At 30.1% G+C, this 27,088-nt stretch overlaps 1 protein-coding gene across 1 annotated transcript; it reads right to left on the bottom strand.

Annotated features, from left to right (window-relative positions):
- Positions 1 to 8,225: 8,225 nt before the first annotated feature.
- On the bottom strand, positions 8,226 to 23,664 carry LOC107628542 (protein transport Sec1a-like). Its single transcript, XM_016331183.3, has 21 exons — positions 23,370 to 23,664; positions 22,607 to 22,662; positions 22,424 to 22,505; positions 21,946 to 22,024; positions 21,357 to 21,407; positions 21,122 to 21,218; positions 20,995 to 21,027; positions 20,322 to 20,447; positions 19,954 to 20,142; positions 19,698 to 19,781; positions 19,211 to 19,309; positions 19,051 to 19,121; positions 18,134 to 18,230; positions 17,678 to 17,803; positions 17,488 to 17,583; positions 16,702 to 16,824; positions 16,377 to 16,457; positions 15,350 to 15,543; positions 10,028 to 10,121; positions 9,849 to 9,938; positions 8,226 to 8,508 (listed from the first exon to the last, which is right to left on the bottom strand). Exons 1-21 carry the CDS (start codon positions 23,443 to 23,445, stop codon positions 8,455 to 8,457), a joined length of 1,998 nt encoding a protein of 665 aa, XP_016186669.1. The 5' UTR covers positions 23,446 to 23,664; the 3' UTR covers positions 8,226 to 8,454.
- Positions 23,665 to 27,088: the final 3,424 nt, after the last annotated feature.

Below are 27,088 nucleotides of genomic sequence, written 5' to 3'. Positions count from 1 at the left end.
TTTATAGACCATGGTGTTATCATTATGCATAAATAAAAAAAATCCGTAATTAAGCTTAAGTCATTTACCTATTTGTGTGGTATATTGTAGTGTGAAATTACTTTCAATTTGTGTTGTGCAATGATATTATGGTTTAATTTAAGCTTTTATTTTAGAATTGTGTTATAATTTTATCTCATCATTTTCTCTTAGATATTAAGTTGTTGTATTTTTATTTATTATTATTGAAGCGGATGTGATATAAAATTTGTAAAAAAAAAAAACTCACATTCAATTTATTTTATTGTAGTCTTCTATTTATTTTTATTTTTTTATTCATTTTATTTTCTTTTTAAATATCATATAATTTATTATAATTTATACCAATTAATTAATTATAATTCATAATATCAGTTAGTTTAATTCATTAATTTATTATATACATGATAAAATAGATCATTTGTTACTTATACATTTATTTTTTTTTAAATCTAAATCTGAATAATTATATTTTCAGTTTTTGTTATGAATAAAATATTATTAGTAATGAATAATAATTAACGACTGATACTTTTAATCAAAGTGTTTGGATGATTTTTATATTTATTAATATTAATTATTGATTATTTTTTCATACATAAATTATATTATAATTTTATGTTAGTTCATAATTGATTAATGATTAATGTTCATGAAGCTATGTTACTCTAAATTTTATATTTTATAAATATTTTATTTAAATATAATTTTTTTACTCTAAATGAATATTTTATCAAATACTAATTAAAGTCATTCTTCCCTTTATTTTTACTAATCTATAATCTATTATCTAACTATTATATAAAATTAAAATCGTATTAATAAATTTAATATTAAAATTAATTTGGCTTTTTATTATTTAGAGTATTTTTCAGTCAATAATTTTATACTCTTTACTTTTTTTTTCAGTTTCATTTTGAATTTTAATTAGTACTCAAAGGTAGTGAAATTCTATTGATACTAAAATAAAGTTACAAAAGGGTCCATAGGGTGAATAAATAAAATAATGTGATACCCACGTTACAACATCCAAATAAAACAACTTAGGATCTAAAATGTTTATCTTTCTCTTTCTCGCCGTCTATTATATTATCTATTCTATCTATTCTATTATATGAAAATCGAATTTTTACCTTTAGTGATAGAATCAACGTAGTGTGCTTCTGCTTTATTTTGTTTAACTCATTAAAGACAATTCATTATGATGAATTAATCATATCAACTAATTGATTTGAATAGATATTTAAGTATCACATAATTTAAAATTATGTATATTAATTATTTGTTTTAATTTTATGATATATAAATTTAAGGAATAAATTAAAATAAGATAATTTATTACTTATTTAAATTGAATACAACAAATATAAATTAATTTAGTTAAAAATTTACTATTTTCTAATCTTCTATACATAAAAATGACAAAATAAAATTATAAAAATAATTTTTTTATCACTTTTGCTATTTTAATTTTATTTTCTTTGCTTTTTTATGTATAATTTTATTTTATATTAACTTTGTGTATTTAATAATAAAATATACTCATATTAATTCTATCATATAATATATTTTTCTCCTATATTAATCGAAAAATTTTAATAGTTATCAACTACATCTAATAAAATGACTGAGAAGTGAGAACTACAAGAAGTTAAACCCAAGTTTAAAATGCTGAAACAAAGAAAAGACAACAGTGGATATATGATTAGAGAAAAATGTATAATAATGATAAAATATACTAAAACTGAATTTTTTTCCAACTAATAAAAGTGAGGTGTTAATTCCTCATGAATTCATTTTTTCTCTAAAATAAAATCACTATTTTTTTCTAAATTTATTTTAGAAAAATATATTTATTATAATTATATTACAATTAACATTTAACGAATAATGCATGATTATACTAATTTAGAGAAATATTTTTATTATAATTATATAAAATCAATATTTAATACATTATCAACTAATAAAAGTGAGGTGTCAATTCCTCATGAATTCATTTTTCCTCCAAAATGAAAGCACTATTCTCTCTTCTAAATTTATTTTAGAAAAATATCTTTATTAATAATTATATTAAAATATTACAATTAGCATTTAATAAATAATGCATAATTATAATAATTTAGAAAAATAAAATAAAGTCCAATAATTTATCTTCCGACTGCACATGTTTGTAAAATAACCTTTAAGAAGGAGTCATGTATAGTAAATACGGTCGATGATTGTAAAATTGTATACTAACATTGATATAATATTATTTCATGTATATATTTTGCAGGCATCAAAGAAAAGTGTTGAGTTGTTTTTTAGTAGATTTAAATTATTTATTATTTATTAGAGAATTTTGTACATTAGAATTCTCTAATAATTTATTATTTATTTTGAGCTAATTTTGATATGTTCTTACTTGACAGTAAAACAACATATAAAAATTTGTTGGTGGGTCTAAGTATTATTAAGTTATTTATGGTCACATTGTGTATATATGTTTGATTTATTGAAGAAAATAGATTACTAAAACCAATTAATAACTATTTTAGAGTTAATATATTTAACACTAGCTTAAGAAAAAACAAATAATACATAACATGTTATATTTTTATTAATTAAATTATTATAATTTAAATTAATCTTAACAAAATAATTTAAAATTATAATTTCAATCTTATTACGTGCATGGCACGGGTTAATACACTTGTTCTATTATATAAAAATCAAATTTCTGCACTTAATGATGGAGCTGACGTGGCATGTTCTGGAGAGTGTTTCCTGATTTAATTATTTTAACTCATTTAATTCAATTTATTACAATGACTTAATTATATCAACTAGTTGATTTGATTAGATATTTAAATATTAATATAATTTATATTACTTAATTAATTATACTACATTAATTGTAATTCGTTATATTAGTGAATTGGTTTTTTCATTTATGAAGTCTAAAATAAAATAAAAAAATTTATTGTTTATTCTAATTAAATTCATTAAATTTAATTATATATTATATATGAATTAACGTTAATTTATAAATTATTTTACATTATAATATTCAATCAAATAAATTATAAATTACTTTAAATTATATACGAATGGAAAAATGGATTTAAATGTGGTTTATATAGTATAGATAGTATTAAATTAAAAACAATGCATTTTTAAGTGTTTTGGTATGACTTAATTATATCAGCTAATTGATTTGATTAGATATTTAAATATGAATGTAATTTATTATAGTATATAATACATTATTAATTTTACTACATTAATTGTAATCCCTTATATTAGTTAATTGGTTTATTCATTTATAAAGTATGAAATAAAATAAATAATTTATTGTTTATTCTAATTGAATTCATTAAATTTAATTATATTATATATAAATTAAAGATAATTTATAAATCACCTTATTTCCTTAGTCTTTTATATTCATGAATGGTTAAATTTTAAGTTTTATATTTCCGTAAGTAAAAGTAATATAAAGCAAAACTTTCTTTATTCTAAAACGGAATTATTATATGTATTATTAACTAATATCATCGTTAGATTTGATTTATTAAAAATATAAAATAATTTTATATAACAAATTATTAATTAAGCTCATTCTAAAACGTAAGCAAAATAAATTAATTTTTTAAACGGCCCAATGTGGATCTATAATTTATACAACAATCAAACAAAGCAAAGACTTTGTGAATGGTGATAAAAAGGGAATAAAAAAGTAGGGTCCACATCATGTCGACTTGCTTGCCTCCATTGTATCTTAATAAAATATGGACCTACGGAGACTAATCCCGATTACAAGTTGGACAGATAGAAAACCTATCCGGATCTCATACAATTAATTTCAACCCGCACCCAAAGTCCTCTTTTAGTCTTTTTGGGTCTTCTCTCTCCCAGCAAGCAAGCAAGCATATACGCCAGCAATGGAGAATGGCGGCTTGGCACTGGTAACTTCAGAACAGCGAAGACGAGAAGACTGGTTGCTCATACGACAACGGGATGATGACGGGGTTGTGCCGGCGAGGAGGTCGACGACGATCGGAGATGCTAGGGTGACCAGAGAGGTTAGATAGTGGATTGGCAATAAGAGACTTTCACGGATGTTGTGTCGTTCAGATCGCCGTCTCATTAGAATGCTCTCTATCTGTAACTGATGGAGGTGAGCTGCTGCAAGGAAGGCATGAATTCAAATCTTATTTTCATACCTTTTTTTTTACTCAGTACATTTTGATTTGTCATTATTTATGATTTAGAATAAGTGTTTTATTTTCAACTCAAATCTTTTTTCGTTTTTTAAATCATCAAGACAGATTTTTTCTTCTTTTGAATTATGGAGGATATGTGATTTTTGATGCACTCCAATTTTAAAATGATTTACTCAAAAATATACCTCTTCTTAGTTGCTATAAAATTCTAAAAGGTGTGGTCCTACAATCTTACCATACGTACTTGCTAGAATTTACGTTTGTTTTTATTTTTTTTACTAGAGAAAAAATGGTTAGGCAATATGATTTGTTGGAGATGATTGCACCGCCAAAAGAATATTGGAAGATTCATGTCAAAGTAACCAGACTTTGGTCTTTACCGAGATTCAAAGACTCCAAATCCATTAGCTCCATTGAAATGGTGTTAATGAATGAGCAGGTACTTCTAATTTTATTCATACACATAATTATTTCTTTGTTTTCATACACTTAGTCCCACATTTGTATGATCCTCACCCTCATAATTGTCATAATTTCAACCTCAACAGTTTTTGCTTTTCTTGGGACTATTCATTTAAAAATAGAATAAAAACAAAATCCAGTTCTGTATTTTCCTGCAAAAAAATATAAGCTTTTCATCATAAAAAAAAGATTCTGCAGTCAAAAACAAATTTAATATATAGCTCATATTGTATTTGGCCAATAAAAAGAGGGGTTTGGACATTTTTAGCAAGATTTTCATACGCAGTTATATAAAATTATAAATTTTAACTTGCAAAGACATGCACTAATGCCAAGATACATAATCACTAAATAATGCAGATTGGATATAAGAGTTTATGCCGACCAAAAACAACAAAGTTTGAGTCACTCTTGCTTTCACATCCTACAAAAAGCATAATGTATATCTTTGATAAAAAATAATACGCACATCACAACAAAATTGAGAATCAGATTATTTCTTCTTTGTTTATTATTCTCATCTTAAAGACTTAAATTTCCTAATTCCATATGGGTGACAACTAACAAGAGAGGTTTGTATTAGAAAAGTTTGTGCCAAGCATCTCCAGGTAGTGTTGACTATTGGAAACCAAGCAGTATAGCCTCCACTGATTTAACATTCAAAATTCTAGACTAAATCAATCACATTAAACAAAGATGTATATGGAGAGAAAAAAAGAGAGAAACATAATAAGAGCATGACTAACACATATGCATGTTTGTCATTAATCATAACCCTTTTTCTAAATAAGACTTAATTCTCATGCATGATTGTCATCATAATAATTGAAATCGCATAGCCTAATCCATTTAGCAACTTAAAAGTGGGGTTTTAACCAAGATTTTTGCAGCAAATACCGAAGAATATTACCAACGACTTCTCTTGAATACTCAAAGAGGATGTATGAATTTTTGAGATATAAGAACAGTAGGAGGAACAATTTATGCTACGTATAGAGATACATGCTTCACCCTTAGACTCTTGCAAGATGACAGAGAATTCATGGATGCAATTAAGGAAGCAAGCTCATGGGTCTCAGGATCATATGTTAGGAGGTTATTTGTCATTCTATTAACATCCAACAATATCTCAAGACCAGAACATGTCTGAAATAGATGTTAGCATGAACTCTCAGATGATATTTTGTATCAACAGAGAACCATGATGAACATGAGGGGTGAGTTTTTATTAATTGCAATTATAAAAGTTCTTCATTATTGATCATTTTTAGTTTGATTAAATTTTTATAGTATCGTATAATATGTAGAGTTAACTATGTCAGATGATGAGATTAAGCAGTTATGCTTAATGGATATAGACAAGATCTTACATTCCTATGATAAAACCTTGAAAGACTATCCTCCTATGCCTTTAGCAACTGAAGTTTGTAGTTCTTTGTTAACCGAAAGGGTTATCAGGGAAGAGCTAAACTTTAATAGGGATTATTTAAAGAAAAACGCCTCAGACATGTTAGCCATCGCAACACCTGAGTAGAAATATGCATTCGATAAAATTGTTACAGCTATATATTGTGATGAAAGGGCTTTTTCTTTGTATATGATCATGAGAGTACTGGGAAAACATTTCTCTAGAACCTTATGTCTGTTGAGATTCGCTCAAGGGGTGATATTGTGTTAAACATTGCTTCAAGTGGTATTGCATCTTTACTTCTTCCCAATGGAAGAACGATACACTCAAGGTTCAAAATACCATTGAATATAACTGAGGATTCTGTATGTAACATCAAACCTGGTTCCCCTCAAACAATTCTGATGTTGAAAGCCAAACTTATAATTTGGGATGAGACTCCAATGGTTAGTAGGTATTGCTATGAAGCGCTTGCTAAATACTTGGGTGATATCATGAGATTTTCTCTAACATATAACAAAGATTTGCTCTTTAGAGGAAAAGTGGTTGTACTAGGTGGAGACTTTAAACAATTTCTTCCTGTCATTCTACGAGGATCGAGACAAGATATCTTAACCGTGAATTCGTCTTACCTTTAAAAGTTTTGTCAGGTGCTCAAACTAACAAAAAACATGAGACTCTCTGTAGGGACGACTGCTTCAGATCAAGATGAGACAGAGCAATTTGGTGAGTGGTTATTGAAAGTTGGTGATGGTCTAATAGGTAACAATATGGATGGTGAATCTGAGATATGTCTTCCAGAAGATATTATTATTCCTTCTTCGGACCAGATATTTGATGAGTTGGTTCATTTTTCTTATCCAAATATTTTGGATAACATGTCCTGAAAGAATTTTTTCAAAGCAATAACTATACTGGCTCCCACGCTGGACATTGTTAAAGCTGTCAACAACCATCTGATGGCTATCATTCCTGGAAGAAAAAAATTATATCTCAGTTCAGATTCGATTTGTATGGATGAAGGGAATATGGAGAGCCAACTAGATCTCTATAGTCCTGAACTGAATAGCATAAATTGCTCTGGTTTGTCTCCACATAAATTAATACTTAAGGTTGGTTTTCTTGTGATGTTACTGAGGAATATTGACTAATCCAGTGGTCTTTGTAATGGTACAAAGCTACAAGTTAGGAAGTTTGGAAATCATGTCATAGAATGTGAAGTCTTAATGGGTAACAATGTTGCTCATATTGCTTTGATTCTAAGAATGAATATGGTACTAACAAATGAAACCATCCCAGTTAGATTCCAACGAAAACAGTTTCCAACCATGACAATTAATAAATCTCAAGGAAAAACTTTATCTCATGTTAGATTGTACTTGCCCAAACCAGTTTTTACACACGACCAACTATATATAGCACTTTCAAGAATTAAGAGTAAGAGAAGTTTAAAAATTTTACTTATAAATCACGTAGGAATGTCTGCAAATTCAACTATTAATATTGTTTATAGAGAAGTCTTTAAAAAAATAGAATTCTAAAGTAAATATTTTAATTTTATTTTAAATTCTGTATCAATGTATAATTATTTTACTTTAAAAAAGTATAAAATGATTATTACTCACTTTTTTAAGTTAAACTTTGATTTTGATCATAATTTTATAAATTTTTTAAAATAATAATTATTGTGTTTTTTTTTTAATATCTAATCATATAATTTTTATTTTATTTTTATAAATTTTTCCGTACTCAGCACGGTTCATACACAGTTGTAACTAAAATAAGTAACCAATTGTTAAGAAAAACTTACTGTCAAGGTTTAATGCCACACAAGCACATAAGAGGCCAAAAAGCAAAATTCTCTAAATGCACTTGTGTCGAAAATCAAATCATGATGCGATATATATAGTAAAAAAGAAGAGAATATTAATTTGCGGAAAATAACATCACTTATCAACAAGAGGTATATGCATAACAACTATCCAGAGCTTATTGATTCTTTACAAAATTAGCTCAAACCTGCTAATAATGGGTTTAAGTACATTGTACTACTCATCAATACAATTATTAAGGAGCTTATGTATCAGGGCAGATGATGAATTGTATTCTTTACATATAACACCAGTATGTAACTAATTTGAATTTATTAATATCGTCATCAAATATATATATATACCAAGTGGTGGGAGGTAAAGTTTGTATAAGGTAAAAAAATAAATAAGATAAAACTTGGGTGCCTTTGACATGAGGACATACACTAGCTAGGTCACTAGCTATCTATAAGTTTAGGGATACAAAAGTATAGCCAAACTGTTTTAACCTCCTGCCAGCAATCTTCATAGATAATTACTTATTTACTTATATCCCGAGACCATTCAGTGTAGGAATATCCTCTAACAATAGCTTCAGTTTCTGTAACATTTCACCACAATTAGAAAAATGAAAATTAACCAACAAGAGAACCCAAGGAGACACCAAATAAATATGAAAGATAAATGTTTTGTAAACAACTATTTTTTATGACTGCACCCAAAAAGAACTGTAAAATGTTAAGTTTGTAATACAATGTAACCACAAAAATGAAAAATCGTTATATAAAACGCAAAAAACACATCTTGTTTTTGGATTTATGTCACTATTACATAAAAGTAAAACTGGTTATTTACATAGGAGTTTCGAATATGAAATATCCTCCTTCTATTTAGCGGCTTAAGTAAGCCATTAACGTTAGCAAGTGAAGGTCAATTCTATAAAAGTTGCTAGAAAGAGGAAATCAAAGTCATAAACGTTAAAAAGATACCCCCTCCATTTTAAAAATTGATTAATTTTTCAATAAATCACCATGTAAAATTTGTGGGTTAGTTTGAAAGGCCATATACAATTGTATGTTCCACTCTTTACTTGTGTACAGATTTTATTTGTATTACTCTATTTCAAAAATATAGTACCTAAGAGTGATATTATAATCAAGTTATTGACCGTTGTCTATATAAATAAATTAATGTTAGAATAATTTGTATTTTCAAATAAAAGGAATATATAAATTAAGCCATATTTATATTATTATGTTCTAATTTACTAAATAGTTTGAAGATAAAAATATAATGTACACCTCAAAAAGTAACCTCTACATTTTTATTCTTTTTAACATTTAGATGTAGATGTAGGATTTATTTGAAAAGAAATATATATTAGTAAGAGAAGTGTGTAGAGAAAAAAAAAAATCCTTGAGAAGGAAAGAATTTCTACAAAATTCACACAATAGTCTTTCACTTCATTTTATTGATAACACATACACATTAAATGATACCCTTTAAAGATTGGACTTATTTGGGGAGCTTCTAAAAAAATATCATTTTTTAAGTTATCTTTTTTTAAAAGATTTTATAGAAAAGTAAAATAATTTTATGTTTGGATAACTCATGTAAAAAATTTTTTTATTTATCAATTATATTTGGATATAACCATATAAAAGTACTTTTTTGTTTATTTATTACGTGAAAAATATTTTTTTTTAAAAAAAAGATCTTTTAAAAAAAGAATATAAATGGTAGCTTTTCAAAAAAAATATTTTTTATTTTTTTAATATTTTTATTTTTATTATTAAAAATTTACCAAACATACTAAAAAATAAAAAAAGATTTTTTTTATGAACTTAATGACACCCAACCAAGCATAAGTGATTAAAGCTCTTGAGCAATTACACTATGTGGGAGAATTTGCAGAAAGTGATTAAGAAGGGTTATTATTACCGTAAGATATTGTGGAGGATCATCCATGCAAGAAGTACCTAAGATTATTTCTCTTTTGAGTTTTGTTGTCAACTTGTGGCAAACTCGTAGCTGAAAATTAACAGAATAGTTTCATTAGCTGATATTGCAAAATTGCAAAATCCCATAGATATTTACAGAAGTACCCGATCGTATTCTACCTCAGATCGAGTAGCTCCACCAATCATAAACACAAAGATTCGCTTTCCCATCTTCTTGAAATCAGCACCGCCGGTGTTCTTCAAAGTGGAGTCACTATAAAAGAAACAGGAAAGCTATAAGTTGAGGGTTGATACAAATTCATATCAAAGTACAATTCATTTTCTTTAAATAAACAAATTTGTGTTAAGGGTATGCTAGGAGGTGAAAAGAGGGAAATGAAAGGCTTCACGAGTAAAATGCAGTTTACTTTAATATTTTAAATCATTTTCTTTCCCTTTTTTTTTTTCTCGTATCTTAGCTAACAAAAATATCTTGCTCTCATTCTATGCAATGAGATTAATATTTCTCTATATTTAATTTAACTTTTTATGTTGATTAAATAATAGATTAAGAAAAAATAAACAATACTTAAACATCAATTTTAAGATAATAATTACAATTTCACTCAAATATATAGCTGTTATTACAAAATATCTTGTGAATTTTCTGTCCACTTTCATGTCACTCATTACAAACTACAAATTGTTTCTATATGATGCTAACATATTTGTTTGTCAAGAGGATCGGAACGATTCAATTATTTCTTTTTATAAAAGGAAAAATATATTACTCGAATTTTGTTCCTTGCGCTACAATGATGATCTAAATCTAGTTTATTTGAAAAAGAAAAGCGTATATAATTTGCTCAATACAATTGCTTTCTCTTTTACTTTTTGTTTCTATATTTTCTGCTATGATACACGTTAAATGGGTTTGATATTATTTTTAGGAGGAGAATTGATGCTTTTCATAAGTATAAACTAAGATATTTGTTCTGCTTGGCAAACTTAAAACCTAACGAACCCAGATGTTAGCAAATATTTTTTTTGGGAAAAAATTTGTTGGAAACGTAAGTGGCTTGCCTTTTGCCATTTTTTTCAAACAATGTTGGCCACCAAATAAAGGAAAATTCAAAGAAAGTTAGGCATCGTACTTAGAAGAAATTTGGCACTTTAAGTTGGTGATAGCTGGCGTTATAGTACTTGTTTTGAAGCCTATAAAAAGAGGCCTTTGGTGCATGAGTTAAGGGCATCAAAACAGTATCAATAATAAAAGCTTTTTGTGGTTTTAGTGTGATATTTTATAGTAAGTGTAATATTGTAAAGAGTGTGAAATATAAAATCATATTATTGTGAGGAATAAATACTGAATTATAGGTAGACTCTCTAGTACTCATTAGTACTTATAACAAGTGGTACCAGAGTCACTTAGTCTTAAGATAAAGTTCCATCTTAGTATGCTCTACGGTTATAGCACTGTCTTATTTTTTACGTCAGAAAAAGAGTTGTTCTTTGTTATTAGAGAATTATTTTTGGTTTCATATCCAAGATGTTGGTACCAAAATTTGAAAGAGAGAAATTTGACCGTTCAAATGATTTAAGCTTATGAAAGTTGAAGATGGAGTCTCTACTTGGCCATTACGGTATAGTAAATGCACTACAAGGTGAAAGTAAATTGCCAGCGTTGTTTTCTGAAAAAAAGAAAGAAAGAGGCAATGGCTAAAGCAGAGAGTATTATACGACTAAGTTTTGCAGACAATGTCTTGTAAGAGGTTATGAAAGAAACAACTGTTGATTCCTTATGGAAGGCTTTAGAGAATAAATATTCTATAAAGACCTCATCCAACAAGTTGTATCAACAGAAACAGTTGTACACCTTCAAGTATACTGGAAACAAGATGATCCCAGAGCATATAGATGACTCCAACAAAATGATATCCAATGTTGGAACATCCGGAGTAACAGTAGAAGATGTTTATCAAGCTATAATCCTATTGACGTCACTACCTTCCTCGTGCGATAATTTCTGTGATATCATGCTAGATGATAGATTCGAAATCACAGTGCAAAATGTCAAAGATGCACTGATGACAAAAAAACATCAGAAATTAATATCTGGATCCACGGTTAAATCACCCGCAGATGGATTATTTGTGACAAGAGGATGTAGTAAAGAAAGAGGATCTACAAGCTCGAGTAAGAGAGGATCAAAGTCTAGGAAGCACAAGTATGTTAAGTGCTTCCATTACCAGTAGCCAAAATACATTAGAAGAAATTGTCCATAAAGGACGAAGAAATTAGGAAATTCTGCCAACTTAATAATTGAGAGTTTTGATGACAGTGACACTGGTTTCTCTCTAACCATATTTACTGGCAACTACAGAGACGAGTAGATTATGGATTCTGGAACATCTTTTCACATGACACCTAGCAAAGATCTTTTTACTTCCTACAAAAATAGGAAAGAATGGGAGATAACAGACTAATTCTAGTTATAGATGAAGGAGAGGTACGAATCGGATCAGAAGATGGTAAAAGAACTAGATAGAAATCTGATTTCCTTGAGTGTCTTTGTCAAAAAAAATTACAAATTCACTTATGAAGGTGATTTTTTGAAGGTATTGAACGGCTCAATGGCGGTGATCAAAGAAAAGCTTCATGGTGGGATCTATCTTTTGCAAAAGAGCACAGTTAGTGAAAATGTTGTTGTCGTATCCTTAGAGAAAGGTGATAATGATGCTACACGACTGTGGCATATGAGACTTGGTCATATGAGTGAGAAAGAAATGTCTATACTTGTTAGCAAAGACTTGCTGAAAGGATTAGAAGAGTTGTAAACTTGGTTTTTGTGAAAACTATGTCTTTGAAAAATAGAAACGAGTAAAGTTCAACTCTGGTAAACATAATAACAAAGGGATATTGGAGTGTGTCCACTCAAACGTTTGGGGTCCTGCCCCAATCAACTCACTAGGTGGAGCTCATTATTTTCTCACATTGATCGATGATTATTCCAGAAAGGTCTAGGTTTTTTTCTTGAAGAAAAAAGATAAAGTGTTTGGCAAATTCAAGCAATGGAAGGCCATGGTTGAGAAGCAAACTGGACGGCTAGTTAAGAGATTAAGAACCGACAATGGTAGAGGATTTTGCAGTCAAGAATTTGCAGAGTTCTCCAGAAATACTAATATAGTGACGCACCATACTGTACATCACAGCAGAATGGAGTTGCAGAGCGTATGAGTAGAACACTTCTAGAACGTGCACGATGCATCAAAAAGAGGGATTGAATCTCTTCACAAAGATCAGATGTGGAAGTTGGTGGAACTTCCAAAGGGAAAAAAAGGGGATTAGATGCAAATGGGTCTTCAAAAGAAAGAAAGGTATTCCAGGTATTAAACCTCCCAGGTCCAAGGCAAGACTAGTAGCAAAATGCTATATTCAGAAGGAGGGTATCCACTTCAATTAAATATTCTCTCATGTTGCTAAAAATAGCTCTGTTCGAGGCATATTAGCTACTGTAAGTACGTTTGACTTATAGTTTGAACGGTTTGATGTAAAACGACTTTCTTACATGGTAAGTTAGAGGTAACAATCTACATGAGTCCGCTAGAAGGATTTATAGATCTTGAGAAAAAAGATAATGTTTTCTTGGTGAAGAAGTCATTGTACAATTTGAAGCAATCCCCTAAACAATGGAACAAGAGGTTTGATGCTTTTATGATTAGTATTGGTTATAACAGAAATCAATATGATAATTGCATCTACTCTAAGGAACTTCTAGATAGTTCACGAATTTATCTGTTGTTGTGTTTTGATGATATGCTAATTGCAGTAAATGATAAAGCTGAAATTAGTATGTGGAAAGCTCAGTTGGAAAAGGAATTCAAGATGAAGGATTGGTACAGTAAAAAAAAATTCTGCGAATGGAGATTCATAGGGAGAGGCATTGTGGTAGGTTGTGTTTAACACAACATAGTTACATTACAAAAGTACTACAACGCTTCAATATGGATCAAGTTAAACCAATTGGAACTCCGTTAGCTACCCATTTTAAGTTATCCTCAAAAGAATGTCTGAAAACAAGGAGGAAGTGAAGCTTATGTCTCGTATATCATACTCTAGTATTATTAGCAATCTCATGTATGTCATGGTATGCATTAGACCAGATATTTCACAAATAGTAAACGTAATCAGCAGATTTATGAGCAATCCTATAAAAGATACACTGGGAAGCTATGAAATGGATTATGAGATACTTGAGAGGCTCGACGAATGTATGTTTGGTGTTTGATGGTCAGAAGAACCGTGAAATTGTTGGCTATATTGATTCTAATTATGCAGGCGATTCAGATAAAAAGGAGGTCATTAACATCTTATATCTTTGCAGTCCTTGGATGTATAACTGAAGTTGGAAGGCGATGTTGCAGTCTACAGTTATATTATCTACAACTGAAGCTGAGTATATGGCATTGACTGAGGCTGTAAAAAAGGTATTTGGTTGTCTGGTCTTTTGGATAGTTTTGGATTGAATCAAGTAGTAGTACCAATTGTATATTGCAATAGTCAAAATGCTATTCACTTTGCTAAGAATTCAGTTTATCATGAAAGGACTAAGAATATTGACGTCTGGCTTCATTTTATCAGAGAAAGTATAAATACTGACGTTGTTATTATTCAAAAAATAACTACAGCTGAGAACTTAACAGACATGATGACTAAAAGTTTGTCTATTGACAAATTTAAACATTGTTTAAACTTAGTCAATGTTTGTAGAAGTTGAAAACTGTTGCAAAATGTAAGTCAAGGTGGAGATTGTTGGAAACGTAAGTGGATTGCCTTTTGTCACTTTCTTCATACAATGTTAGACACCGTATTTAGAAAAAAATTGGCACTTCTGTTAGTGATAGCTGGCACTTTAGTACTTGTTTTGGAGACTATAAAAGGCGGCCTTTGGTGCATGAGTTAAGGGCACCAAGACACAAGCAATAAAAAATTAAAGCTTCTTGTGGTTTTCTTTGTGTGATTTTTTATAGTAAGTAAAATATTGTAATGAGTGTATAATATAAAATAAAAATATTGTGAAGAATAAATATTGGATCTTAGTTAAATTTTTTAGTATTCCAGAAAAGTGTCTACTATGATCACACTATATTGTAACTATGATTAAATATAGTAAATATTTTTTAAATTTGGCCCGTGATTTTTCACTCGATAATTTTGGAGTTTTCCATGTTAAATTAAGAGTGTTATTTTGTTGCTGACATAGTACTATTTTATTGTTCACTGTACGAGTGCTATTTACTATATAGTCCTATCTACCTATACGGTTACCCTGTACAAAGTTACCGCACTTATAATTTTAGTTGTATTTACTCGTGATACTCTATATCAAACCCTTTCACTCACACTCATAGTATGTAATATGCTAGAGGTGTGCCTAACTCTGATTATCCATAACAAAAATAAGCTATCCTTACTAAACACAAGGGAAGAATTTCATGTCACCTTGAATATCCATCGTCTGATCCTCGACGTGCCCAGTTTGCGGTCCTCCTTGATTTGGGTCCGCCAGTAGTTGCAGCTGCCGCGGTGCGTTGGTTGGTTCCAACAGGAGCCTGTTTGGGAACAGGGGCTGGTTCATTTTTGCATGAATAATCACTCTTTGATAACTGCCCCTTATTGAGATCTTCAATGATCTCCTGCCAAACGCAGTACAATCTATACTTCAATTTTACATTGATCATATAACGTAAAGAACATTTGAATGAAGATGGCATTGAAGTATTTATTAGGAAAATATAAAGATTTCATGGCTCACATTAATTGGTCATTCGAGGATAAATGCCACCATTATGATAAGGAAGTTTACATTCGGTGATAACATAAATGCATGCATAAAACGTAGCTTAGGAAGCCTCATCTACGATTACATTTTCATATGCCACAGAATCTTTGTGCTTTCATTGGTATAAATGGCACTATATATATGAGAAGAGAATACAAATATGAGAAAACTAGTTTTGTCCAGATTTCAAGTGTGATACTCATTATGGTGCGCAACAGATAATTAACCAATACATTTGGTAATAAGAGTGTAAGACAGAGATGAAAATTAATTATGTCAACATCTATGTAACATAATTATGAAATTTAACTAAATTAACATGCAAAGTACTTGGAGTAACGGTGTTTTATAGTTTTATCATCATGATAGGAAAATTAATTTGGCAAAAGTTATTTAATTATTATTAGAATCGAATGATTTTAATTTAATTCTAAAAATCAATCTTTTATCTACACTTAAAATGTGAAATTTGGTTAACATGATATACAGGAGTGGGCTAATGACAAGAATAAAATAACAAAAGACTTAGATATCATACAAAAATTGAAGGATGTTATTTAACCGTAAGAATTATTATCCAAGATTTACCTAAAGTTATCAACATGTAATCTCTAGTGACGGAGTTTTCTAGTAAATAATCATAAATGGAAAACAATCAGGGAGAGCTCTCATGATATTTAGTCATACCTCTATCATGGGAAAAAATCGAACTAGTTGCCATGTTTCTTCTTCCTCGTCAGAACGATCTTTTCGTGCTGCTTGTTTTGTCTATGCAATACAAAAAGTTTACACATTGATCGTGAAGAGATTTTATTACAACATGGAATGCAAGGGAGCATTCTCTAATGAAAATATTAGTTTCATCCAGAAACATTTTAAAGCCGAATAATTGTCTCTTCACAAGCATAAAATGACTACTCCATTCATCCGAAAATAATAACTCAGATGTATATAATTTTTTCATTAATCAATGCGAGAGTTATTCTTCAACCTAGGGAGTAAACAAAATTACCTTTTGATTACTGAATTTGAGTGAGAAACCACTGCTGCTGGTAGTCGACTTCTTGTTTGCTGATCCCGCAAGTAATTGCACATTACTAATCACTTTCATGTCATCAGGTGATAATTTTGCCAACTGATTACAAACACAAATCAACCATTTAATGACATTTGATAGCCTGAACTTCTATATATAAGTTATATACAGTTATACACTTTTGTCAAAAAAAATTCTGTAGGGCATGTATATGGTAACTTCTTCCGTTTGACTTACAAAAATTACAGGTTGATAAATTCACACTGCCTGGAAAACCAGAACGGTCCACAAAAATAAAACATATCAGACTTCAAAATCTGATTTAATTTATTCACTTGGTATTTTTCATCTTGGTCTTGACAAATTTCATTTATATACCAAGAAAACTAATGATGTGACATCCAGAGGTAACCTATTCTTTTTGGTGTCTTAGACAACTTAGCTGGGTTTATGTAAGAGCAAGTCATAGATAAGTGTGTGAAAGTGAAATGATTTCCTGAGTTCTAAAAATGTGACATGAACATGTAGCAGGTCAAAGCTAGGCTCCCGCACATGAAAGTTCAATTCCATGATGAATTTTATCCACTAAACTTCAGACGGACATTTATCTGATCATAGTACTGAACGTCTTGTATTATAACCTTCGGAGGTATGCATAGAAAGAAGGATTTTCATGCTTATTATTAGGAAGTTATATCCATAACTTCCGTATAAGTAAGATTGGAGTTGAAGAATAATGAAAGAAGCATATTTTCACAGGACCTGCATTAGTTTTGTGGCTTTATCACCCTCGAACTTATCAGGATAGACAATTGCATAAATCATCAACAAGCGCAATTTATATTCCGGGCTTAGATCCTGCATGTGGTGCAAAATGTAAATAAAAGAAACTAAGGAAGTGTACATTATTGTATGTTAAGCAACAAATGATGTTGAGCCTTCAGTAAAAGACCTGCTTTTTTAGAAGATAGTTGATAACTTCCTTTGCTCCAGCATCCCCAAATACAAGATCTTGCTCTAATTGTCCTAGATCTCGAAGCTCATTTTCTCTTATAATTGTATTGATCTTTCCAGCTATCTGCATTGAATTTATCAAGAACAATTGTCCGTGTAAAGAAATATTTCTCTTATAAAAGTTCAATTCCCATTTATTAATAGCATAAAACTCAATGCATCAAAATTAAACCCAGCTAATTAGTAACCTTTATCATCATCTTGGAATAATCATGTAATCTTTTGCTTATGTCGTCTAACACTACGCTCAGCATGGATTTTCATAGAGGGTGTCCTTTGAGTCCTCTAAACACTACTGTTATAATTAAAGCTATACCCAAATATTGTTTCTAAGCAGTTCTCATAAAATTAAATAAAAATAGAAAGTTAAAATAGAAGATGGTAAAAAAATAACCTCCACATGGAGCGAAATCTTTTCCATTTGCTCAGTGTACTGAGGCAAGGCTTGAACCATTTTTTGCAAGTCACGTGTAGATAATTCATTACCATCTCTGCAGAGAATGAAATTTATACTTACTTAAGTATGTGGCACTAGCTTCATGTTTAAAAGAAATAGTCAAATAATTAAGTGAAAATGATAGAAGGAGAAAACTAATGAAAGCTTATAAGAGAAGGTTTGATATGTAACTTTATTGATGCCTCTAAAAAGACTATAATGTAATTCCGAGGCCTGCAATCCCCCTTTTTCCGAGCAAAAAATAGTTTACCCATGTACCTCTAACCAGAGGAATACCGATTCAATTCATTTGAACTATAATTCGTCAGAAGCTGGTTATCTTGAATTGTGACTTGAGAGAACTAAATTAAGGTTTTGCATGTCTTTAATATCCCAATATCACTGAAACTCCAGACCCGTATAAATTTCCAGTGCTTAAGTCTAAATCTGCATTATCTAATTAGTAATAATAGGAATAATTACTTTATGTATATATATTAGGCTGATCCACACATTCATCACCATTGGATTGGGTGTTTCAGCAGTTAAACCCAATGATAATTAATTATGAGTTCATGACTTATCCAATTTAAAATAAAAACACGTTTAACATTTCTCTAATTAATTCTTGTACTGTCGAAGGATTAACCATTAAAGGCGGATTCAGTAATATTTGTAATTACCTATGCTAACTTTCGTCATATAATCCTATCAATTGATAACTTTCACACAGAAGATAACGTTTAATGAAGTTGAGCTGGAAGACAGAATCAAATGAATGATGGCAATAAGGACCTTAGTTTGACCTTGTATTTTATGAATTGGCCAAAATTTACTATAAAGTATAAATGAAGGAGAAAGGTGTGAGTGCAAACCTTCCATGGAGTTGGGCAGCTTTGTTCTTTTGCACGAAGTTGGTAAACTTGTCATGCAATCTTTCACTAGCCTGAAATTTTAGTTTGTAAAAGAGTATTGGTACTTCACGTATTAACTATATTTGCGTGTAAGCTGATAACAGTGAACAAAAAAACATACATCTGCTATATGTGTATTGCGAAGTTCAGCCCAGACTGAATCATTTTCATCTAAAATGAACTCTTTTGTCTCAGGTGGGCCTCCTGATTTGCTGGGAATCTAAAACAAAATATAAATAGTAAAATGGACGCCAATAAGATACATATATGTCAATATTTAGAAATTATAATATGTGAATTCAATTAAAATTAATATTATATATAAAGTTTAGTAAAATAAATAACATAAACAATAAACTTTTCATTAGAAGAAAGACATATTAACCTCACTATTTTAATATAAACATAACTTATTATAAATACAACTAAATGTATTTAATTATTGGTTGATTGTATTATATCAATTAATTTATTTAAGTCTGAACTTTGGAAATTAGTATAAAAAGTAATAAAATATAATTAAGAGTATAACAAAATATTGCTATCAAATGTCCAACAGCAAAATGTAAAAACTTGTGTAAGGGAGGAAGCGGAGAGGAAAATTATACCTCTTGAACATATTTATTTCCATCCAAAGTCAACAAATCATGGCACATAGCATCATACGTCCATTCATGAATGACAGGAGCAATCTGTGAATGTTTTTCCGAAACATACATTTGTCAAACAGTGAGAAGCGTTCACAGCAAAGTTTTTAGAATTTTGTAGCACTTTTTTTTTTACATTTCTCACATGTATATTTTTCCCTTTTTAGTATTAAAAGTTAAGCTGCTCATAATATGTAATCTTGCTCATATTTTTAACCTGGTCTATGGACCTATCAACAATGATAAGGTCGCAGGTTTCGCTTTGTGGAAAGTTGGGAATAGTTGTTTTATATTTAGTAATCAAGTCCCAAACAGCATCTGCTAGCTTGGTAGGTACTAAATCACGATCTGTTGGTGTATAATCATCAGTTGCCTTTACAGAGCGATACCTCACATGTGGAAACTCCTAACATGATGGGAAACATTAGGATAGTATAATTAGATCAACCGTAATATGCTTGAACTGAAACTACGAGAACAGGTAAAATTGAAGAAGCTGAAAATAACAAAAGACAAGTAATTAATCCATTATAACCTCGATCTAAGTTCGTCACAAATACAGAATGGGACATGCGAAAGTAATACCTTCATTGAAGCGAAAACTGTAGCTAGTCGAGTTGCCATACTGTTCAAGCATGCATTGAATTTGCGAGTATTCTCCATCTTGCCATAAAGTTCTTGCAATGCTGTCTCATGATCGGTGATAAACGCCTGCGCGATATAGATCTCCGTTGATAAATAATTCCTTTATTGCATACTCAGAACATATTGTCAAAATGTCAAGAAAAATTTCTGTTTAAAAATAAATTAATATAATAACTAGTGTCAATCACACTAGTAGTACCAGTATATAATAACGTAATTACTATATAAATTATCAGAAAAATACTCTACTGCAGTGGTTTGCATCCTATTATTCTTTGTGTCTGATCTCTCTTTTCCTCAATGAAAAACTCTAAGTCTTAACATTTATAGGACATAAGGACATCAAAAAAACCATATAGTTAATTATTTTGGGTTATCTTTTGGACATACTGTACAAGAAATTTTGGAGAATCAAAGCAGGCTTAGAGTATAGTATATATTCTCCTAAATATAAATTTATTTTCCATGTATCAAGGACATAAATATCTTGTTAGGTAATATTATAAAAGCTCAATTCAATCGGAACAGAGCTATATAGTACATCATGTAATTCAAGCAATATGCATGCTCCCATGCACTGAACTGAAGCATGAACAGTTCTATCATTCCATACCTGACTATCAATAGGAAAATATTCCAAATTCATCTGAAAAATAAAACGATAAAAGAAAAGAACAGTTTTAGTAATTTGATGAAGAATATACCTTGATAGCTTAAAACAAGGGAAATAAAATCCTTACCTCTCTCAAGGCACCTATGCGGGGTAAAACACTTGTATCACACTTGATATGGTTTACAAGTTCCTTAGGGATTGGGTGACTGAAAAATACATACGCTCTGGAAAAGAAAATGGATTGGAAAAAGAAGAAGAAAAATTAAGAAAATAAAGGGAAAAATTAAAACAATTAGTTTGATTCTGATTAAGCTCATAAGTACAATATTTAAAAATTGGAAAAAGTAGAATTCTCCTCATACTTTCTGTATAGGGGCTCCCTTCCAGACATGTCAGACAAGAACATGACCACACTGCGTGCTAGCAAAAGAGATGTTTAATATGGATAAAAAATATGCATGTGAAAATGAAAGATATAACAGAAAAAAATATTGTTAAATATTTAAAATATAGAAAAAGTTACCAGCACTTTGCAAGTTTCAAATACTGATACTATAGCAGATAATTATATATGTTCAAAATTGTAAATGAAAGATCTAGTTTAATAGAAATTATAAATTTATATTTATTAGTCTATTTCTATGTTGTGCTTGTTTTCAGAGTATGTTTGGATGTTGTTTACTGAGGAGAAGAATGGCCAGCAGAGAAATCATAAAAAACTAATATACTATATATAGTTGAAATTGGTGATAAGATAGACACGAATACAAACTCCAATACACATTTACAAGTGGGGAATTTGCAAAATGAATACCAGAAAATGTAACATTATGTTATAATCGAAAACTAGTCCTTCAAGAATTAAAAAATAATTTCATTTTATTATATGATTCTTATAATACTACCTTTTGGCAACTCAAGAAAAAAAAAATCTAACTAAGACTAAATTACTTCTCTTTTGTAGGCTGGATGAAATAAACAGCATCCATAGATGGTAATGGCTGCCTTCTCCGAAAAAGGTCTTCCACCACTGCAATGAGATGTCGATAGTTTATATAATACCATATTTTGACAGTAACCAGAAAGCAAAATGTTGCACTATATTCTATATATAGTTGACTCAATGAATATTTGAAGAAAACTTCAAGGAAAATGAAAAGCAGAAAGCTAAGAAATTGAACAACTAAAGTTCAAATGAGCTTAACAAACATGGCTTAATGCTTGAAAAATATTAACGCAGATGATCTCAGCGTGCAGACTAGAATTAAGTGTATCATGTTTGATTTCTTGAAATTCTTGAAATTAAAGTGGCATTTGGTATCAATGGCATGTTTTTGCTTGTGCCATCGATCCGAGTAACTGAGTACTAAATAAGAAAAGCAAGAAAAAAGTACACTCAAAAAAGGCTATATATTATAAGGGTTCTTACAAGAAACGTCTTGGTCTGTGATATCCGCCATTTTGCATGAATGTGACATTACTTTAACTGTGACCTTGTCCATTATGAGCACCTGCCAGAATTAGAAAAAAAAAAACAAATGGTTAAAATCTGCTATCAACTTGAATTTAGATCAGAATTGAAGATATGCAAATATAAAATGTTAAGACACACCTTCCATGCTTTCGAATCCCCTGACTTTGCTGATCTAAGCATTTCATACAATAACCCTATGAGCATCCAGAACAACCATGAATAAGTTACGGAAGTAAAGCTAATTCATGGACATCTTGAATATACCCTTTTACATAGATTTAAATGATTTGATTAAATATTTAAAAGAATCTCCTATTAATTATTAGATTTTCCTATAGGTCACATATATGGAATACTATGTTCTGTCTTCTTCATCGGTGAACAAATTCCTTCCACAGCCAAGTTATAAGAAGATATTTCGCATGCATAATACTGTGTATTCTATTTTGAGCTTAGCATGAAAAATATGATTTCAGATGTAAATCATCTAATATTCCTTCCCAGGAATTTTTCTACACTTAAATCCTGCAAACATTTCAACAGGAAAAGCATATACCTGTTCATTTTCTAGAAAAAATTGAAAAATGAAGCATCCAGAAATTCAATAAATTCGCTCGGAGGAAAAAGAAAACTATCCGAATTCGAATTCTAGATCAAATGCATAGGAAATGAATAAATCTAGAATTCTAAGTGAGGATGCTCCGATACTGAGCTCTGCCTGGAGAAAGATTTGTCATATAAAGAGAAACTGGTCATCGAAGCTTCACAGCTAGCTAGCAAGGCAGAACCATAATGCATCTACGATATATTTTCTGAGCTAACATTTCTCGAAAAACAAACATAAACAAAAGAGGACAAGGAAAAATAAACTAAGTGAGAGACAGAAGGAAATGGATCTCACGATCGTGGCTGATTTGCTTGAACGGTTTGTACTCGGGCGTGTTGCTGTTAGATGTCTCCGAATCCGAAAGCGACATTGTTGTTTGCAGAAGCTGGTTGCGATTATCAGCTCCGGATGCAGATTCGAGAATCGACAATGGCGAAGAGAGATAGAGAGAGAAAGAGAAAGAGAGGAGAGAGAAAGTCGTTGGAACCGTTGAGGGAGAAAGAACGAGAGCGCTGAGAAAGTCCTTATAAGTGTGTGAGAGTTGGGGGGTGTGAACGTGTGATTTGGAACTCGAGTTTCGGTTACGTTTTTGCGCGCGTTGAGTCGAGCCAAATCCACTTTTATACTTGGTTTCATAATCATTGGTAATGGCTGTAATGGCTGTAATGCCCATTCTCCAATCTATTATATGATTTTTTTTTTCCTTTTTTTTTTCAATAAACTCAATGGATTTAATTTTGACACATTAATTTTTTTATATTATCATTTTTATGTTTTTGATAATTCTTTAAGTAGTTCATTAGATTCACTGATTATATTAGTGAGAATTTTTTTTTTTTTGTGCTTATGATAATTTATTATTAAATATCTATGTAAAACTTTTTTTGCTCTGAATATATTTTATGATTTTAGCTACTGTTTTCTTTTGTTTTGGTATTATGAGTTTAACTTTTTTATTTAACCAGGATATTTTCCTTCGAACATATATACTTACTAATTACTACTAACTTTTTTGGTTGATAGGTAGATACCTCAATGATTGGAATAACAAGCCCAAATTCTTATACTAAAACAAAGATTAAATTCTATACACACTTAATTAAATTAAAATATTATTGACGTGACATAGATGCATACACTTTTTAAGAAGTGCAATAGTTATTTAAAAAAATAAATAATGATCGTTTCTGAGAAAAATTGTCAATTATACTAAAATTAATTTAATTAGATTAATATTTAGGGAAAACTATTTTAGAATGTAAAAGAAATTAATTAAATTAAGGACAATAGTGTAAAAGGATTCGTAATTGAGTGTTTAGATAAGTAAAATAAATATTACTATATTAGGATCATATTACTCAGTTTTTTAATTCAAATTGATTAAATTTGTTAATTTATTTTCTAGTCTCTTGTGGACGTTGTGGTCAAGAATCTCTCTTAAATTCTTATAGCTTTATTAATCTCCTAGCTATAACTTACGCGAATAAAACATTATGTTTTTATGAAACTGTTAGTCGAAAAATATTTTCCATTAAGGTGAGTTAGTTTGAAGTAGTGAAGAGGTCGATTGAGGTGATTGACGGTTATCGAAAAGATGCACGTGCGGGCATCGGATGAAAGTACTCGACACGGATTCGATTTTAAGCACTCTATCAAATTGAACGAGAGAAATACACTCAAGTACACTCACATTTTCAGCGAATTCTTGAGTTTGCATTCGAGTTTAATTTCTATAGGGTCCTTCCATTGTCTTTAAATTCCATTTACATTTTCTATAAACTTTACTTTTCTTGTCAAATTTATGTTTCAAGCAACAATTTAAATTTCAAATGCAATTTATATTCTAGTATCTTTAATTTTCATGTCAAAAGCCCTTTGACCTAGTCGAAGGTATCTTTACCGCTTTCTTTTAATTTCAACGCAATCTTTTCCATTTCAGTCAATTCAATTTTTGAATTGCTTGTTTTTAACTTCTTTTCCCTTTTTACAAATTTTTATTTATTTGTTATTTTAATATTCATCTAATCGAAGAAGTTTTAATGCATTTATAGAAAACTGATACCTGCAAAAGAAGAGATCATTAGAATCAAACCATTATCGATTTGCTAAAAATTGACAAAACAAAAACTTACATAACAACTACATAAATTGCATATTTTTTTAAGTGTATTATAAATCAACATATAATTTAAATGGTAATACTAAAAGAGCCACGGGCTCTTTTTCCCTCATTTCCTCAATTACGCAGCTGAGCTCCAGGGAGAGGAAAGGAACGCCGAACCTTTACGGCAAAGTTCCAAATCCCGTAACTCCTCTACGTTTCTACTGGAACAATTTCATAGGTAACTCATTATTTTATACTCAGCCTTCATTTTCCCCAATTTTCGAGTTTTGAGAAGGGGTGTTGAATTTCTTTGATTTTTGATGTTTTAGGATCCAATTAGCTTGAGGAAAACGTTCATTCTTGCTTATGTGAAACTTGGGTAAGGTGAGGATACGATAATTTTATTTTAATTTCATTAAATTTGAGCTTTGAGTATTAAATTGGGTATATATGTGTTATGAATGTGTATTAGGTTGAAAATAAATAATTGGAGCTTGAAATTGTGAATACTGGAACTTGGAGGAAGCGGATTAGTTGAAGTTTTGAGGGCTGTGTTCTTTTAGGAAAATTTTCTTGGAATAATACTTGGGAATCGGCTAAGGTATGGTTTAGGTTTCTTGCATTTAATATATAATGTTCTGTGAAAACTTATGCTAGATGACCATAGGATAAGTTGGAATGCAGGTGTATATTTAATATTTAGTAATTTGTCGATAAATATAATTGGTTGAAGTTTATTGGATAATTAGTTATTAATTTTGGATGTTGAATGTTATTGTTGATGAACATGGTTGGTTTGGTGCTTGTTGATTAATTAATGATTCGATGAATTATTGATTTGAGGTATTTTGTGTTAAAAGCCTAGGATTTGTGAACTATGACTCTTAGTTGAATTTTGGTTGTTGGATTTGAATATTGTATGAGTTTAATTGTTGATCTGAGGTAGATTTTTTGTGGAGATTGTTATGATAATGAGGAAGGAAATGTTGAATTGAAAAGAATGCAGGTCTGGACTCGAATAGGGTGGCAAAGTCCGAGTTTTAGAGGAGATGCTGCCGAAATTTTATAAAAATTAGAGATTAGAGATTTTGTTTATATGATTATTTAAAAAGATTTAGATTCAAAGGTTATATGGTTTGATTTAGAGTTATTAAGAAAATGAGCATGCTTTAAGTTTGATTCATTTAGAAAAGAATGAATTATATTTTGAATTGGAACTATTGATGGACGGAATGGGAGGTGTGATAATGAAGGATAAGGATTGAATATGATTGATATATGATGATGAATGAAATGCGATTGAGAATGATGTTGATGTTGATGAATTATAATTGAATTATTTATATGGCTTATGAATTTGAATAATCTGAGATATGAGATTCCCTGGATTAAGTGCCGTGGCTTGCCACCACGTGTACCAGGTTGAAAACTCGATACTCTGTTGATCCTACGACGTAAGTGTGTGACCGGGCACTATATAAATTCCCGGGAATGTTACCCCCATTGAGTATTATTGATTATTTGAGAGAAAAACTATGCATAGACTCTTGGGGATGCACGTCGGGGGACAGTCTAAGTACAATTTAGACTTGTCGGGTTGGCTGGATAACCGACAGATGATCCTCATCAGCCATAGGACAGGCATGTATCATATGCATATTACTTGAATTACTTGCTTGTGCTCTAATTGGGTGTGCCTAACTGTATTTGCCATGCTAAATGTGTATTTGTTACCTGCAATAGTTGTAATTTTCTTGTGTTTGCCTTTATCTGTCTATCTGTCTGTGAAATGCATGATGGAGTTGGAGGTATGGAGGAATGGCAAAAATGGGATTTAGATTTAAGGTTAAGTTAAGTTAGGTCTAAATATCCTTAGTAAACCACCTTTTATGACTTCTGTTTAATACTT

This window comes from Arachis ipaensis, chromosome B2 (genome assembly GCF_059453495.1).
Source record: "Arachis ipaensis isolate K30076 ecotype BB chromosome B2, ASM5945349v1, whole genome shotgun sequence".
Lineage (NCBI taxonomy): Eukaryota > Viridiplantae > Streptophyta > Magnoliopsida > Fabales > Fabaceae > Arachis > Arachis ipaensis.
The sequence above is the reverse complement of the archived record's forward strand: the minus strand, read 5'-3'. Positions and strand labels throughout refer to the sequence as shown.

Excerpts from the sequence above, each read along its gene's own strand:
- LOC107628542 (XM_016331183.3), bottom strand. The coding sequence starts at position 23,445 with ATGTCGCTTTCGGATTCGGAGACATCTAACAGCAACACGCCCGAGTAC. Across the intron at positions 19,782-19,953 it reads TTGATAGGTCCATAGACCAG|ATTGCTCCTGTCATTCATGA; the intron begins GTTAAAAATATG and ends AAACATTCACAG. Across the intron at positions 17,804-18,133 it reads AGATTTCGCTCCATGTGGAG|ATAGCTGGAAAGATCAATAC; the intron begins GTTATTTTTTTA and ends AATTCAATGCAG.